General features: G+C 39.1%; 1 protein-coding gene across 1 annotated transcript in view; it reads left to right on the top strand.

Annotated features, from left to right (window-relative positions):
• The window catches only part of PRTG (protogenin), a 76,670-nt gene that overhangs the window by 20,164 nt on the left and 38,108 nt on the right, over nt 1-18,398 (top strand). The window contains exons 3-9 of the mRNA XM_085070695.1: nt 9,462-9,606; nt 10,567-10,700; nt 10,991-11,128; nt 12,245-12,403; nt 12,998-13,157; nt 13,764-14,011; nt 17,895-18,059. Coding sequence (XP_084926821.1) covers nt 9,462-9,606; nt 10,567-10,700; nt 10,991-11,128; nt 12,245-12,403; nt 12,998-13,157; nt 13,764-14,011; nt 17,895-18,059 — 1,149 coding nt within the window. The remainder of the gene's footprint in view (nt 1-9,461; nt 9,607-10,566; nt 10,701-10,990; nt 11,129-12,244; nt 12,404-12,997; nt 13,158-13,763; nt 14,012-17,894; nt 18,060-18,398) is intronic.

Here is an 18,398-nt window from a genome sequence, read left to right as displayed (position 1 = left end):
ATTTGAGTCCTCTGCTCTTGATTTTCTGCACTGGAATAGATCAGAGACTTGCTCACATTAGTTTCCATTCTGTATGTGCATGTCATGGTTCTAAGCTGAATCCAGGGCAGTGGAGAAGACAATATATTTTTCCACTCTTTGAGAATACTCTAAGAATGAAGGAATAATGATACAGCATAGGAAGGAAAGGATTAATGAGCACATTTCCCTAAAAACACAGTCCACAGTCCAGAATAGCCTAGTTGGTTCTCAGGTTTTCAGGAAGAGAAAACACTGTATATGAAACTTCAGACTGGTGTTAACTTTGAGAAGCTGGTGGTGAAAACTGCCTGTGTGTGGCCATAAGCACTTTTATAGAATCTGGTCACAGACCAAACGATGGAGAGCTTAGTGATCTTCAGCGGATATATTCAGACTTGGTTATTCCTGTACAGGGATTTTTAAAATGATCATTTGTCAGCCACTGAATTGGGAGCTTTAAAGAAAGGAGCAGGGGGACCTGAAAGTGTTAGAGGAAACAAATGAGATTGCAGCTGACATCTCCAAGGGAACTTTTGTTCAAGGGTGCTCAGGCTGTTGACCTCTTTGCTTCTCCATTTCATTGCCTTTAGATTATAGCATTCTTCAGCACCAGAAAAGTAGTGGGTAGTTTGTGAATGGGCAATTTTTTTTTTTTTTTTTAAATGGGAGGCATTGGACATTGCTGTACAAATATTTTAATGTACAAAGAAAAAGTTTTGTGTGGTATTTTATAAATATGGGTTTTATGAGGCTAATTATTTCTTTTCTCTGTTCTTATCACAAATTGGAGAGTAATTCCTGGTGAGCTGCATCTTAGTTTGGAAACCATTGCTTAAACATTGCACTTCTCAGATACCTGCCAGCAAGCTGGCAAGAATATGAGAGAGGAGAGGAAAAATTAGAACATACCATTGTTTCTTCCTTTTCCCATTACTTTCTCTATTGCGTTTCTCTCCCATTGTTTAGTTTAGTGTGGAAGTAAGTATGTGGTAGGCTTGGAGTATATGTTTTGCAATAAGGTGACCATAAGTTTTAGCAGAGCAGTTTCCTCAATGTAATTGGCTGGCAGTATGTTGGAGTCAAACTGCAGTAAGCTGTGCAAAGGAGCTCAGCCTTTAGCTGAGCAGTCAGGGCCTTGGAGAAGATTTGTCCAGAGCAGAAGGAGTGAATTGAGAATAGCAGAAAGGGCAGATGGCCCAAATCCTCACTCATCACCTCATCTGGGATCTTCTTGGTATTTATCAGTGAAAGCTTGCTGTAATTACCCCTAAGAGCAGGGCATTTTCTGGTTCCTCCAAAACTCAGAATGAGATTTTGAAAGGGTTTTGTGGGCTAATGCCTCAGAAAAATTTGCTCCTCAGATACAACTGCCAGTGCTGTTCTGTGAACTGAAACGTGAGGAGCACGTGGTGTGAAGGATCAGTTTTGTCTAAAGGGAATGGCAATTTTCATGGCCAAACCTGGCTCATACTCTGTGCTTTTGTCTTTCACACTGTAGAAATGGGGTTTCTAATCTTGTTAGCTTTTTGCAATGTTTGGGCCATTTTATTTTTCTGGTTTTTTTATAATTATTGTTTAGGTTTGTGTTTTCAGTTAAATATTGGCTTATTTTCCACTCATATAATTTTTTTTTGGTAAAGATTAGTTAAAGAAACCAAAAGACCTCATATTCTAGTCTTCTTTCATTCCTCCTGATCTCAACAAAGCAATATGTGCCTGAGTTCTGGTGTAATGGACACATCATCTGGGGAACTGAGGAGGCACAGTATTTTCTCAATAAAGGGTCTCTTTCTCTCTAAGGTAAGGCCTTGTCTCAAAGCCTATTGAAATCAAGGCTAACACTCCTACTGACCAACAGGTTGGAAAAAATGAAGAAAAATGTGTCAGCAGCCTTGGATGCCTGGCTTTCGAACTCTCAGGATTTCTGAATATAAAGTGCATGGATGCCAGTAAGCTTCACCAGGAGTTCACAAAAAATCATCACATTTTGATAAAAACTGTCCTTTGGCCTAGGGGAAAAAAAAGGGGTAAGAAAGCCAGAGGAGCCCACAGCTAGCAGCTCATAAAAATGCAGTTCTGTAATTTCCCTCTGTGCAGGGTTTTCCAAAGCATCAAAACAATTGCTGTAGAATATCATTGCGTTATGTACAAACTGTAATTCTGATCCACCTTCTCTAAAATGTTAAAATGCCTGCTAGGAGATTCTAAATGGCAAATGGTTAAAGAAAATCTGTGGGATAGAGAGATTAAAAGGTGTCCCATATCAATTATTGATAGTGTCAAATCAATGTGGCAATTTCAGTCTCATTTAACCTCCCTATTATTTAATTGTAGGTAATAGTTTGAGTCTGGACTCCTTTTTCAAGTGAATTTTTAGTAACCAGCTTGATATAACAAAAGAAAGGCAGGAATCAAAGCTAAAATAGGAAGCTGGGAAATGAAACAGAAAAGTAAAATGAATGCCCTCTAGCAGGGATGACCACATTTCCAGGCAATTCAAGCGAATACTGATTTTAGAGTCATGTCTAACAGTTTAGTGTTAGTACCTCATTAAAATCCAAGGATTAATAGCAGCAATCTCCTTGTTGCACATTAAAAGGATTTAGTTTAATTTGGGATTAGAGAGTACAAGGTGCCATTCTAGCAAAGCTTTTCCCAAGGTATCAGTGAGGTGAAGCAGGATAGCTTAAAGACTGTGGTTTTTCTAACTGTTGCAGTTTTGCTATGCACACACACGTGTATGGATTTTAAAACTGTGCTGAGCTTGTTCGTTAATCCTTTAAAATGTATGCTACCTTTGGAAGTGAAATTGTCTGGAAAAGCTTGTTCGAAATGTAAAAAGAGACAGTTGGAGTTGTCTTTCTGGGACTGAAGGTGTGGTTGGGCCCAGCTTTGTTCAAGATCATTAAAATCTGTAGGTACTGGTGTGAGAGATTCAACCTAATCAAGACTTCCTCGTGCCTTAGATAAGGACAATGTGCAGTGCTCTGCTCCTCTCTCCTGCAGCTGCACAGGGGTTGGAACAGGATGGGTCATTGTTCTCCCCTTCTCCGTGCTACAGGTGTTCCTCAGCATGCAAGTGAGAAGAACAACCACCTTGAGAGCCTTAAGTTATTTCTGAGAAAAGGCATCTGAACATCACAGGCGCCTCCCTGCTCTTAGATTTTTGGGAGAAGGAAGGAATGGTTGTTTAGTTGTTTTATTGCTGTCAGTTGCTTTTTGTTAGGCTAACACAACTCATTAACATGTCAATGTGTGATAGCATTTACTGCCAGGGATTATTAATACAGAGGAAGAAAAATACAGCTTTAAAATTCCACTGTAATAAGTTAAGCACCTGGTATAGAATTCTCCAGAACTTTCATTGAGTTCTTAACATGTGAGCAGTGATGTCAGCAGCCTGTATGATTTATCAGATTATTTATTTATTTAGTGATGCATCTGATTTTCTTGGGGAAAAAAGCAACTAATTTTGTTCCAACTGAGTTTAAGTATCAGACTTTCAGCCTGGTTTGGTTATTAATTAAAACAAAGTATATTTAACTAAAATTTTAGCCAATAGTAGCACAAAAATGTGCAATTTCAGAATATCTCTTTAAAAACGCAAGGTTATAAAAAAAGTGTATTTTAGTTAAGCTTATTTTCCCAACCACTTTGGCAGAAATTAAAAATACCAGCCAACTTTAGTGAAAAAGCCCCGCTTGCAATTTATCAGAAGAGTCAAATCTCTGGTAATTTACAGGGATGCCATTACCAGTATGTTGTTTGAATTACAGTCTTTTATAACAGTCAGGATGAACTGACACTTTTCCTTTGTGCCCGAAAGGGCCAAATGTGTTCTGGATGATATCACTTCCTCTTACAGATTGGAACTCAGTTCCATCTCAGCTCAGTTGTTTGCCTCCAGTAACAGCCATTAGGGGAGGGAGATGTCAGTGCAGACAATGAGTGAGATGAAGTCTTTGCAGATGCAGTTGCCTCCCTTGCTTACCTGCTCCATGCCAATGCATTCCCATTCAGCCACCTCACCTGAGCTTCCCATGCTGCAGCTAAAACCTCTTCTTGCTTTTCCTGTTCTTAAAAATACAAAAAGAAGTTTTAGAGAGGACAGGGAGCAATGAGTGTCATTAATCAGTAAGACTATCGCTTCTCTCTTGAGTTTCCTTTCCCAGAGCTCTTCAGATCCCAGCTCTTTCAAACTTTCCTTACAGGCCAGGTTCTTTTTCCCCTGAAATCTCTCATTTTTATGCCTCACAATTTAAAAATAGTAATTCTAGGTAAAACAACACTTGAATAAAGTTTTAAGGGTGAGTGTGAGAAATCACTGTACTTGTGGTAGCACATACAGGATCCCCTTCCACAGTAATCCCTTTTCACTTACAGTTATGAAAATCTTTACCTATATTGCTGTATTTGTGTGACATTCACCTCTGAACTGTATGTAATAAGCAGAATGTGGGCTCCAAAATACTGAATTTTTACTAACATCTCTTGGGAAACTCAGGAAAGATTCACCCATTGTATCACTTGATGACAGTGCCAGCCAAGTGTACTCCAAATGCTTGTTCAGAAATGAGAAGAGCTGTGTGTCTGCAGCCTTGCCAAGTGTCTGGATCTGTCAGTATGCACTTGGATAAAGGTTGTTCCAAATCCAGATCCAAAGCAAAGTGTGCCATTTGAGTAGTAAATCATTGGAAATGTATGTCTATATAGCCACAAGGCATGGCAGAACTGCTTTTGTCTCTTTTAAGCCTCGTTCCTTCAAGAACTGAGAAACTGCAAAAACTCCAAGAAAATACTTGCAAATTTGCTTTGGTGTTAAAATGTAATATACCTGTATATTTGTTGGATTTTTTGACACTGTTTCAGAGAGAGTACATCACAGACACTAGTTCAAGAAGAGTTGTCATGTGCTGCCCTGAAATCCATTTCTTTGGAAAAGGCCATAGCTTCTCTTTAACAAACAAGTTTTTTTTTTTCTCAAATGAAACCTCTTCACCAGAGGGTTTAAAAAAATGGAAAGATTCTTGGTTTCACTTGAAGGGTTAGGGCTATTGTGAAATTCTCAGTAGCATTACAAATGGCATTATGCACTTTTGTTCTTTCCACCTGAGCAGTTCATCTCTCTGAGTGGCCATTATCTCTTGAGAAACACTTAGGCATCACTATCATGTGCTGCAGAGTTTCTCAATATTTGGTGCATTCTGGTTAGTTGAAAACTGTGCTACGTTTTCAGATCTAGGTTTATCTTTCATCCTTTCAGGTTTTTGATTTTACACTTGTAGTCCAGTCTTGGGCTAGAGTCTGCTGTGATGAAACAGTAATCAACATATAGGTTGTTGGAATTTCTTTTGTCTCTTAAGAAAGCTCATTCAGGAAATCATGTAATGACACAAAGTGTGTAAGTAGCAAGTGCAGCATGCGAGGGAACAGGTCACAGGATTTGTGTTGTAGCAAGCTTCAGGACTTCCTTTCAGGAGTGAATGAAGTGGGTGTTTGTTGTGCTTCCTTTTTACATGTTTTTTGGTCTTTACTTCTTATAATTAAAGTCAGTGAAGGACTGCTACTGCATTTAAACAAACAAACAAAAGATGTGAGGGATGAGCTTCTCAAGTTTTACTTTTTCTTACCTTGATAGTTAAATCTGTGTAAACCTGCTTAGGTACACAGAAAGCTTTTACATGCATGCAGGATACTATTCAGTTCATGCACATCAGCAGTGGTTCTCTAACACTTCACCAGCATGTCACAGCAAGCAATCATTTGGTTTTTGAACCTGTGGATATTTGACTCAATGGTAAATGAAGGAACTTGTACCAGAACTGAAGTCTGATTTCTCTCAGCATAGATAACATTGACGGCATAAATCATAAAGTTCTGCCCAGTAAAGATCTTCATACTCAGAAATCACTATACAGACACACATTCCTATCACATCAATTTCAGGAATTTATACAAGTAAATACAGTTTCTAGTTATTGTCTTCTGCTTCTGTAAGCAGCATTTGGTATCTTGCAAGTTAAAAAGGGTGGGAGCATCAGCTTCTCAGAGTAGCATTAATCATTTTCTTTTGGCTATAAATCTGGGAACAAAATGATTAAATAGACTGGAGAAGAGGGGGGGAAACACAAATAAAAAGGCACTTACATTTATTGCGTTGCAGGGTTGTTTTTGGGAGTAGGTTATGTCTCTTGAGACTTTGTTTCTTATCCATTTTATAGAGCTCTGGCCTCTTAACAGCACTGCTTTAATGACTTGTTCTTGGGGTTCTGAGTTGGAATCAGTGCTTGCTGGGAAAACAAGCCTGTTACAAAGAGGTCAGGTTTCATGAGACAGCAATAGACTTGTAAAAACAGATTTTACTGGAACAAATAAAGTCAGAACTAGGAAGAAACCAGAGATGTGAGTAAAGAAAAATACAGAAGGAGCAAGTATTGAGCTAAACTGATAAGCAATGTATAAATTTAGATGAGAGGTAAGCAAGGATTTTTTGTTTCTAAAATGGCATTTAGTGACATTATTAAGTTTTTCTGAAGATTTTGTGCAGTTCTTCATAGATGTGACTTTTGCTGTCTTTAAAGATGAGTTTTCAGGGGAAATTCATTGTTCCCGCTCAGGCTGAAAAATGTTCTTTACATACCTTACAGCTTCAATTAACAACTTGCACTGGACTTTCTGCATAATGTACTGAACCTGTTCTTGCTTGCTATTGTGATGGCATTTTGTATTCTGTGAAATAGTAATTGCCCTCAGTTTGCTTTGTAGTTCTTGAGAGTCTCACTTCTGCCTTTAATCTTCAGCTGTAATGTACTGAGTGCATGGAAATAAATCTTTTTATATACATAAATGAAAATCTAATATTATGTTTTTGTTGTCTCAATGTGTCCCTTTAAGTAATCATACCAATACAAGAAAATTCTGGGTGCAATTTTATAGTTCCAATGGAGATGAAACTTTTAGAGCTGTGAAAGAGCTTTGCTTCAAGAGGACTATATGATTCCCTTTCTGCCTTGTTGCAATGATCCTTTTTTATGCCACTGGCTGTGGTGCAGCTGCACTACAGGATGGCTCTGAAACTCACATTGTGTTAGTTTGAGCAGTTCTTATTATTTATGCATTCGTTACATTCCTAGAGATTTTATTTTGAAATGTGAGCAGACTTGTCTAGGTTGCTGCATCATACTTTCAGTAAATAAATGAAGAATGCTAGGCACTGTATTTTCTGTTAGAGAATCTGTTAAGAGCAGCACTTGATTAATACTATTCTTACTTCAGGTGAACACATGTCTGTGTTGGGAGAAATTAGAAGGAAGAAAGGGAAGGAAGTAGGATGAGCTTGGATTCCTTTTATTCCTCTTTCTTCTTTTTCCCCCCCTTTTTTGGTGGAAGGCTACAGCACAAAGCAAATCCAGGGAGTTGAGAGTTATGGGAACAACCTGCTGTATGTGCAGGTTATTTGCCTTGTGCTGAGTCTGTTTTGTGAAGCTGAGCTTTTATAGATAGTAAAAAAACTAAGTCTTTTTTTACTTCTGATGGTTCCTTTGCAATCAAAAGAAAATCCGTTTAAGGCAAGAACTGCTTTTGTGTCTCCCCCAACAGGCTTTAAATGTGAGAGTTCTGCTGTAACACCTTCATGCAAGTTGTGGGGGTTTTTATGTGTTTGTTCTTGAGCCTGGTGCTGCTCAAAAGTGAAAGAGCAAGAAGTGGAACCTAGTTCTGTTGGTGAGAGAGGATAGTTCTGTCTGCAGTGAAGGCAGGGAGGGGGCAGAACTCAAGAGTGTCTGGGGCTGTGCGGACCTGCTGCCAAAAGCCAGGTTTGGCTGTAAAAATGGGTACCAGGAGCATCTCTGCTGTGGTGTGCAGGGTGTCTGAGCCGCATCTGGGGTGCCAGACCTAGATTGCAGTGGTCACAGTGTTTGCATCATGTGGCTCCCACAGCTTTCAGGTGGTTTGGCTGTACAAGATGGTTCTGTTGTCTTGTTATTCACAGCCTTTGGGAGGTCTTTTCACAGATTTGCACCACTTGCACTGCTGGTATGACTAGGAACACTCATTCCTACAGTGCTGATGCAGCTGCAGGAATGCAGTGCAAAAAATGGGGATTTATTCACACCTGGGAAGTGAAGTAGGCATATGAGCAATAGGAATCTTTAAGTTGTGTAGTTGGGGCTGTGCTAGGAGTTAATTTGTGTGTGGAAGGGGAAGCACCCAGGTGAGTTTGCCTTGCCTGCACACTCCAATATTGCTCTCTCAGTGCTGTGCTGTACCATTACAATGACAGGGAGGGGGGCACTCCATAGAATGCCTGGACTGTCTGTGTTCTCCATGCAGAATTGCATTTTGGAGTAAATAAGGGGAAAAACCATTTCTGCTAATGAATTTGCAGGTAAAATAGAGAAATTATTTAAACAGAAAACTTGAATATTAAGCGGTGGGTAACTTTTTACCGTTGGTTTATCTGTTGCAATCATGTTTCTGTATCATTTGTACAAAAGTAGAAATTTAATTGGAATGTGATTAAAACAAACCAACAAAAAAAAGTACCATTGAGTTTACAGAGATTGTTCCCTCTGCAGTTACTGGGGGTGGAAACATGTGAAATTATTTGTGTTGAGTTCTCCAAAAGGAGTTGCTTCTGAAGAATTGCTCTCTTAGTTATGTTGTAAATAGCAGTAAATAAGTAATTAATTAGCAGGTTTTTTATTACTTTCCCTTATTTTTTGAGCAAGGAAATCCAGCTGCTGATCAATTTCTTAGCTGTCTATTAGCTTCAGGGTATCTATTGATCTGCCACTTCAGTTGGCTCAATATTGTGAACTCCTCAAGTTGTAGATGCTCAAAATGACATCGATGCTCTGTCCATCAGGCATCAGCTTGGTGACTGCTCTGACTGTTGGGATAAAAATGTTCTGACATGCTGAAACTCATTTTGAGATCTTATTTTGATTTTGATTGCCTTTTCCTGACCACACATGAATTTGTACAACTCTGCAAATGCTTTCTTTTATTAAAGTGAGTCAGAAATCAAATATTGTTTTGGGAATTCCCTATTGCAGTCAAATTTTTTAAGGCTAGGCCCAAACTAGTTGAATTGACTTGAACTTTGTTAGTCTAATAATTGATATGGTTTCCAGCTGCATGCCAGTCAATTTGTATGCTTAATTTTATTTGAGCGTGTCGTATTTATTTTCGTTGAAACATTTTTTTACTGAATTAGGTTAAAGCAAAGTTATTTTAAGTGAACCTTCAACCAGTGAAAACATGCTATTGAGCTAAGTTGACAAGGTAGCTAGATCTATCTTTCTTTGCACACAGAAATAAAAGGACTATTTGAAGTATTTCTGGGTATTTTTACAAGTTGATCTATGAATTAGAGTTTGATTTAACCAGGTATTTTTTCTCACTTTAGTCCATTAAAGTTTGTATTCTCTTATTTTTAGCCATTTCTGCATTTGAAGTCCAGCCACTTTCAACTGAAGTCCAAGAAGGTGGAGTAGCTCGATTTGCTTGTAAAATAACAGCAAACCCTCCTGCCACTGTGACATGGGAAGTGAACAGAACAACTTTACCTTTAGTAATGGAAAGGTATGTAGGATAACACCTTTTGAAATGTATTTTATTTCTTCTTGTCATTTTGATCCTGCTGCAAGAAGAAAATCTGAATACTTGCAATGCCATTACATGAAAAAGGTTCTATGTCAACTATTGAAATAGCTAGTCATAGTTATGTTGCTAATGAATTTTAACTAGGTGCTACGAGTGCAGGCCAGAGTCACCCACGATTATCTGCAGAGTAATCACTGATCTTTGATTTCTTATTGATGAATTTTGTGTGCAAGTCATCCTCAGGAACAGGCATTGAAGTGGGGAATGGAATGGGTGAACTTTGGCTCTGGGAGTAGTTTGAACTAGCAGGATTGCTTTTACTGAAGAATTGATGCTGAACTTGCTTTTCTTTAGAGGGACAATAAAGAATTATATATACAGAGAATTGAGTTAAAACACTTGATACCAGGAAGATTCTATGCAACGGCACTTCTCATGAACTGATTTTCTTGAAGAATACAGTCTGCTCCCTGCTAGATCTTTTCCTTGTCCAGTTTGTGTTCATTGAACTGACTCCTGTCCTTTTTGACCTGTAACTCCATTTGAAAGGGTCTAAGATACCCAGTATGAAAAGGAAGGAAAGAAGAGAAACTAAATTTCTGGAACTGTACTGCAGTTATGCCCATATTTCAGAAACTACTGAATACTATGAATGTAGTAGCAGGCTAAAGAAGGTTGGGATGGTTGATTCTGAGGGTGAGAAAGATCTGCTTGTTGAAAGTAAATTCCTCTGCTCTCATCGTGGTGCTGGGGGAATTTCGCCTGTAGTTCAGAAAGGCAGGAAGGTGAGTCATGTATTGGGAATGTTTTTGAGTCTCCAGCCTGCTGTTCCCAGGTCAGTGTAGCAATGGCTGTTTGTAAATCAAGTAGTTAATTCTACAATGCTGTTCACTTGCTGAATGTTTACCTACATTTCTTTTTTTTTGGTTTCTGTGGCAGGATAACTGCTCTGCCTACAGGAGTGCTTCAGATCTATGGTGTTGAGCAGAAGGATGCTGGTAATTACCGATGTGTTGCCACAACAGCAGCCAACAGACGTAAAAGCACTGAGGCAGTACTGAGTGTTATTCCAGGTATTTACCATGGGAGGTCTTTTCAATGGCATCATTCTCTTTTACATTACAGCAAAAAGATGTCTTGAAGAGCTGTAGGTGTCCCTGAACCACTAGTCCAAATAATTTTGCTTGCTTGTATCTTGTGCCTAAAATATTGTTCAATGTAAGTTTCCACAATTGCTGAAATCAGGCTTTGGTTTAAATGTAACTTTCAGTGTCCTTAAAAAAAAAATTTTATTTCATATTTATTAGAGTTTTTGTTCAACTGTGCTCACTTTTTATGTATTTTTTTTCCTATCTCTACAAAGCCTCCGACTTGAAGCCTTTTCACAAGCCATCTATAATAGCTGGTCCTCAAAACATTACAGCATCTCTTCATCAAACTGTCATACTGGAGTGTGTAGCCACAGGGAATCCAAAGCCAATCATCTCATGGAGCCGGTTAGGTAAGTCTTAAAATTGCAGCATGCGACCTTCAGCCTGTGGAGAGGAAGTAAAACTGGAAAGAAAGGATTTGAGCAATTAGGTTACTGTTCTGAGGCTTTGTGTAGTAGGTAACGATTAGTAGGTTAGGGTAGGATGAGTGAAACACTCTCAGTTCCATGCTTCAGTACTGCTGTCAAGAAGCCCCGAGGTTTTCTGAAGCTTTTGACTCCCTGTTTCTGCTGTCAATCCCACACTGCCCCCGGCACAGGGTGGGGACAGGGACAGGCAGGGTGGTGACCTCTGGGGAGTCTGTGGCTGGAGCAGAGTCAGTGGTGGGGGCAGGTTGGGGTGGCATGTCCATGAAACAGACCTGTGTTTCTCCACTCTTCTCAGAAGCCCTATGAGAATGTGATTTGCACCTTGTGTTAATGAGCCTTTTGGGCTATGAACAGGGATAGCAAATCCAGGATAGTCAGCCTGGGAGGGGAGAAGGAGGATTGCAGTAAAATAATGACATTGAGCAGCACATCATGTTTTTTTCATGAAAACTGCCTGTGTTTTCATTCTGACATGTACCTAAATGTGGAAGTCAGGACTGTACATGTAGAAGCAAATCATGAATAATTTTTCTACATTTCTAAAAGTGTAAGAAATAAACCTGTCTTTCCTGGTTGATTCAGTGGATCTTAGAGACAAACAAGTAAGAAAAAAATTCACCTAATAGTTGTAGAGCTGTGAAAAAAAGGAAAAAATACATGGTAATCAAATATACTAACTCTATCTGCAGCATAATTCAGGAGATGGATGATCACAGTTTGTAAAGGTGATGTGGATGTTGTAGTGATGAACTGAATCATAGTGCTAGGCAGCTGGGAAGTTAACTTTTAGCTGAGATGGTGAATTTCAGATATAAACCACTTAAGAAGTGGTGAGGCCCAACTATCTGAATGCTCAGGTAGTTGGTAAAGAGCAAAGTAAATGCTAGGTGCAAACCTCTGAAAGCTCCACTGTGATTTCCTTTGCATCTTTTGACTCTTATACTCTAATCTGTGCCACCATTGCCTGGACAACCCAGTTTAGGTAAGTCATTTAGATGCATTGACCAGCCTTGTAACCCACTGTGCTGTCTCCAACAGACCATAAGTCCATTGATGTGTTCAATACCCGTGTCCTCGGCAGCGGGAACCTGATGATCTCGGATGTGAAGGTGCAGCACGCAGGTGTCTACGTGTGCCGCGCCACAATCCCGGGCACTCGCAACTTCACCGTGGCGATGGCAACCCTCTCTGTGCTGGGTAAGCCTGCTGCACTGCCAGGGCTGAGCACCTTGGTCTGTCTGTCTGGGCTCTGCTATGTGCTGGGCTGGCATCTCATCTCAAACATCACGCACCAAGGACTGTAGGGAGGCTGCAGAGATTGAGCAGATCACAGAACTGTGGCTGCCTTCTTCTGTCTGTTGACTTAGATGAGAAGTGTCAGATACTCAAGATTGGAGTTGTGAACGAGCACTTGGACATACCCAGGTGCAATGTTTGCTCTGGGAAGACAGGCTCTCAGCACAGAAAAGGATCCTGTAACCAAGTAGAAATATGTAATGTGTATCTGTTCTTTGACAACAGTATGTCAGAGTCTGGAGTTTGATTTGTTTGTGTTCATAAATGCATGAACAAAAATTCTATCTGTGCAGATAGTCTATCTTTAAACAAATGTGCTTTGTTTACAAGAAATGTGCTTTCTGCATGTGTATATGTGTATTTGAATGGCTTGAGGAGAGAGGTTTTAATTTCGAAAATGTTATTATTACTATTTATTACTACTACTACTACTGTACTTGCATTTGTAGGGGCTTGATTTTTAATTTATTTTTTCCTCTTGTAACTTACCTGTAGCTCCACCTTCATTTGTGGAATGGCCAGAAAGCTTAACAAGGCCTCGAGCTGGTACTGCTCGTTTTGCTTGTCAAGCAGAAGGAAATCCTGCCCCCAAAATTTCATGGTTAAAGAATGGAAGGAGAATACACTCCAATGGTAGAATAAAAATGTACAACAGGTAAGATTGCAGTTGCTGTAGGAGAGCTGTGCTAGTGGTGTGCTACCAAGAGATGACATTCCAATAGCTAAATATAGCCAATTGAGATACAATTCATGTAAACCTGAAATTGGGCATTAAATGTAGTGATGGATGCAGATTAATCAATATCTAAAATTAGTGAAGCTTGGGTGATAATTGCCTTACCTGGCACAAAGGGTGGGCAGGACTGAACTGAAGAGTTTAGCCACAGAGTTACTTTAGACTTACAGAGTAGTAGAACCTTGATACTACTTCGGTTGAGGAAGCAGCTTATATTAAAGAGTTGGTTGAGGAAGTAAAAGCTTAAGGTTCTGATTTTTGCAGGGAGGGAATAGATGTGCAGCTTTGTTTTCACTGTGCCTGGCTTTGCAGGCACAAACAGAAGCATGTTAGGTTTTGCAGAGCACTTCAAGATGCTAAATTTCACTGCTGTGCATCCATTTCTAATAGGAGAATTTGTGGTGTGTAAGCCAGTTATACTAAAATTAGGAAGCAGAAGCAAACATAACTGTTGCTGCATTATGTGGAGCTATGTTTATCCAAGAGGTGAGCTTTTTTCCACCTTTTTCTTCCTTTTGCACCCAGTAAATTGGTGATTAACCAGATCATTCCTGAAGACGATGCCATTTATCAGTGCATGGCTGAGAACAGCCAGGGCTCCATCCTGTCCAGGGCCAGACTCACTGTGGTTATGTCAGAAGACAGGCCCAGTGCACCTTACAACGTCCATGCTGAAACCATGTCGAGCTCAGCAATCCTGCTGGCCTGGGAGAGGCCACTCTATAATTCAGACAAAGTGATTGCATACTCTGTGCATTACATGAAAGCAGAAGGTAAGCAGTTTGATTTAAATGCCATCTAATGATTTCTATGGGACAAGAACTTCAATGTCCTTGCAAAGACTGTCAAATCTGAGTGGTTGGTATCCAGGGCTGCATCAGAATGTCCCAGTGTATAAATGCATGCTGTAATCAACAGGCAGGTTTGGGGAAAAATGCTTTTGCCACATCATGTCATTTGTGGGACTGAGTGTTCTTCCAGCTTTCCTGTGTCTGATGGCTCCAGTGAGCAGATTTTGAAGTTAGGAGAAGGCTTTGGAACCTGGGGCTTCCACAGTGCTCTCTGGATTTCCTTCTGAACTCAACAGGAGCTTCTGCCTCTTCTCTTCTGTGTGTGCTTGGCAGGGAAGGACAGAGCATACAGCAGAGTCCTGGAGGCTTACAGAGTTGAACTTCTCCCCACAGACTGCTCTTTTGGCTAGATACCCAAATTCTTTTGACTTTACTGGCTTTCATGTGTTTTGGAATTGAATAGTTGATACTTTGACTTAACTCCCTTCTTTTAAAAGGAATATTGGCCAAATGGTAAACTCTTGTTTCACCCCATGGTCTCCTGTAATGAGAAAAGGCTACTCAAACACAAATGCTGAATGGCCATGAATGGCTTATCCCTGAAATTATATACAAGTTCCTGTATAGAAGGGAATGGATAGTTGTAATAAAAATGAGTAATCAGACATTTTAAAAGCCTTTAGTATTATGTAATTGCTTTAAGGTAATATAAGGTGGTAGGAAACAGCCATTTTTCAAAAGCAGGAGGTGATGGCTTAATGAGTTGAGAAATTGTTAGGTGAATGGCTTAGTTGCATTGCAGCTCTGTTTGCTAGGAGTGATTTCTGTTTCCATTTCTATTCAGTAAGTGGTTTATTCAAGGACAGGACTGCAGATGCTCAGCTGTGTGTGGAATACCAGCCTGCCATCTGCTAAGCAGAGGACAGGAAGGACAGCTTAATTACTCTAATACTGATGCAGGAATAGCCACATTTGCTTTTGCAAGTGGGATAGTTCAGGACACAGGAGAATTTTGTCTGAAGGAAGGAAGGAAGGAAAGAGTTTTAAAAGATAATGAGAACAAGAGATGTGGGAAATTACCCCCTACTCTTTCAGTCACTGAGGTATTGTGCTCACAATCCCCTCTTAAAGCTAATATGAATAAAGTCACACTGGATAGGTTTGCTGGATAACTGTAGAGAGTAGAGACCAGATAACTTCAAAGAAAACTGGAAAACTGTCCTTGGGGAAGTGTGTATTAGTGCAGGAAATACTCTTCCACAGTAGTAAAAGGAGGTATCTTCTGGAATATGTTTTTTGCAAAATCATTTTGCAGTCTCTGCCTTATTTGGTTGCTTATACAAAGGTTATATTTTATGAAGTGAAATTATAGCTTGACTTGGTTTAAAAAACAAAACAAATTTCAAACAAAAGCAAGCAACCAAACAGAAACCACGGATTTATTAGAACTTACTTTCTCAAATACCCATTCTTTCCATCTTTCCTGACTGTCTTGTGATATTTATTTTATTTAATGTAATGTTGTGCATCCTTTCACATTAGCGAAAAAATCCACCCAAGGAGAGTGGAGAGGGATGTGTAAAGAGGAATAATTACAATGGGGAGATTCAAAATGTAGGTGATCTGCATGCACTTTTGATTTTGTAACATGATTTCACAGTATCAGAAATTTGCGTCAGAACATAAACCCCACTTTTGTCTCATTTTATAGAAAAATGTTGAGCTTCAAAGGCTAGTGGACTGCACTTCTGTAAAAATAATGGCTTTCTAAATGATAGAGTGATAGCCTGTAAACCTTTCTGAGGATGTTACCCTCATATCAGAAGCATTATTGAAAGTCTAGGAAAATGCCTTTGTGAAAAATTATCACATCAGCTATCTCTCTAATGTAAATTTAGGAACAGCTACATTTAAAGAAAGGCAAATTAAATATTAAGGAAAATCTTTTAATGACATTCACACCATAGCAAGTCATAGAAGTGCTAACATAGACTGTTGACATTGTCAACATCTTATTTACTTTAAGAATTCTAGATAATTATGTATTAATGTAAATATTTTCTATGAATGCGTTGCCTTCATTATTCCTTTCAGCTTGTCTTTCCCCATTCCACCCTCACACCCTGTTTCTGATCCTAATGAAGGTTAAAAATTATCTCAGATATATCTGACTTTACTGGATTTTATCTTTTTTGAAGTTTCTTATGAACATAAATGTATAAACAAAAAAGCTATAGGCATATTGCTCTCTTGTTTTAGTTAGGAACCTCATTTGCAAGTGTGAGTAAAAAACATAGAATTGCCAAAGGAAAACAGTGCTTGCCAAGTCTCCTAAGTTGTACTGATGTTTATGATTCCATAAACTTTAAACAGAAAGCAAAACTGGGTAATGCATGAATCATTTGCAGTTTTAAAGAGGTTTTTTTGTAGACGTGACAATGTGGTAGGTGCTTTGAATACAAAAGATACCATCACTTATTGTTGCATTTCACAACTCAAGTATTCCAATGTTTCACTGTAAAAACAAGTTCATGTTCTTTTCCCTATATTAAAAAAAAAAGTGAGTGTTTTAATCAAGCTAGTTGAAGAAACTAACAGGTGTGGGTTTTCTGTGTTTGTTTTTTGTTTCTTTTAGCAGAATATTTCACATTCAAATCGGGGTCATAGTAGCAAGAAGAATAAGGGTCTGATGAGCCTGCATGTTGGAGTGTGTTAATTCCTTGTTAGTGATTTAGAAAAGGCACAAAGGGAACACTGATTGTGGTGGAAGGCAAGCCTTGTTCTCTATTATGGCTGTTTCATTAGGGCCTCTGCATGAGGCCTAGCAATCCATTCAATGAGAGAACAAGTCCTTTTAATTTGAGCTCAAGGATCTTGTTTAGCAGGTCAGAAATCGTGCCTTGCAATTCCTAATTAACAAGCCATTAACTAGTCTGTTGTGAGATGCTCGTAATCTTGTCTAATTAAAATGCTATCAAGTTAATTCATAAATGTGGGAAAACTTAATGGTGGAATTTGCCTTTCGTTTTGTTTATAAATTCAGTTGTGAAGAGGAGGAGCTGGCTCTCACAGAGTTTTGATTAAGTTGACATGCACTTGGTGTGAATTGTTCGTTAACACAGCAGCTTTCACCACACTTGGTCCACTTTATAGCCTTCCTCTATAGGAATAAAGCCCAACAAAGACAAGGACTGCTGCATGCATTGCTATGCATATTTTAGTGTGAATTGCTGACAATTTTTTTTTTTTCTTTTTTAACAACTCGCTAAGGAGCCAAACATTTTTAAAGCTTATTCTGGTCTGTTCTTATTGGCCTTTCTCCAAATTGAAATAAAAAACGTGTCAATCAAATGTAATAGAAGTTGCAGGACTAAAATGAGACCCTTTTGCTGAATAAATTCTTTCTGTTTGTTTCTTTTGGGGGGCAGGAGGGTGTTTGTTTTGTTTTTGATGGAGTGGAGCCCTCACATTCCTCACAGTCTGCTATAGAAAGGCTCTGTAAATAGGTTTTGAAAAAAACCCCTGGCTCTAAACAAATAGATTTAGAAGCTGGGTATGAATGATAAGGCTATTAGAGCTTGTCTGTTGTGTTACTGTACATGGGGCACAGTTTGTTGTGACTAATGCTAAATAGGGTTTAGAGTTTCATTCAGCATCCCTTATTGAGGTAAATCCTGAAACACCACAACCTACACTGCAGCAAGACACAGTTACTCCTGTGCATAAAAGAGCTTTTGCTTAATAGGGTGGAAAAAAATAGAGGTAGGCTGGGGAAGAATATGAAATTAACTTTATAAGATCTTAAAGCTGAGGTGCTAGAGGTTTTTCAGGAATTTTTGTTTGACTAACTCTTGTTTTATACCAGGTTTAAATAATGAAGAGTACCAAGTGGTGATTGGAAATGATACAACCCATTACATTATTGATGACTTGGAGCCAGCCAGCAACTACACCTTCTATATTGTAGCTTACATGCCTTTGGGAGCCAGTCAGATGTCAGACCATGTGACTCAGCACACCCTTGAAGATGGTAAGATAAATTATTTTGGTGAATGTTTTTATCTGCACTGGGCAGAATCGTGCAATCCAGTGGTAGCAGTTCTTGACGGTCTCAAATTTCTGTTGAGACCAGTGAGATTTCTGGATACCACAGTACAAGACAGCCAGCTCAGGAGAGGAGTGAGAATAAAATAACATTCTGCCAGGGCAGCAATGTGCATTACACACAGTCTTTTTCTATGTTGAAAGACATTTCATTAGATCATGTTAATAACTAATCTAGATCTTTAAGAACTCACTTGATGATGAGAATTTGACAGTAACCTAGGATTTAGTCTCTGTGACTCTCTCTTGGGCATCTGAAATGTGG

The sequence above is a fragment of the Lichenostomus cassidix genome, chromosome 10 (genome assembly GCF_008360975.1).
Source record: "Lichenostomus cassidix isolate B80296 chromosome 10, HeHo_3.0, whole genome shotgun sequence".
Lineage (NCBI taxonomy): Eukaryota > Metazoa > Chordata > Aves > Passeriformes > Meliphagidae > Lichenostomus > Lichenostomus cassidix.
This window is presented reverse-complemented; position numbering and strand designations above follow the sequence as displayed.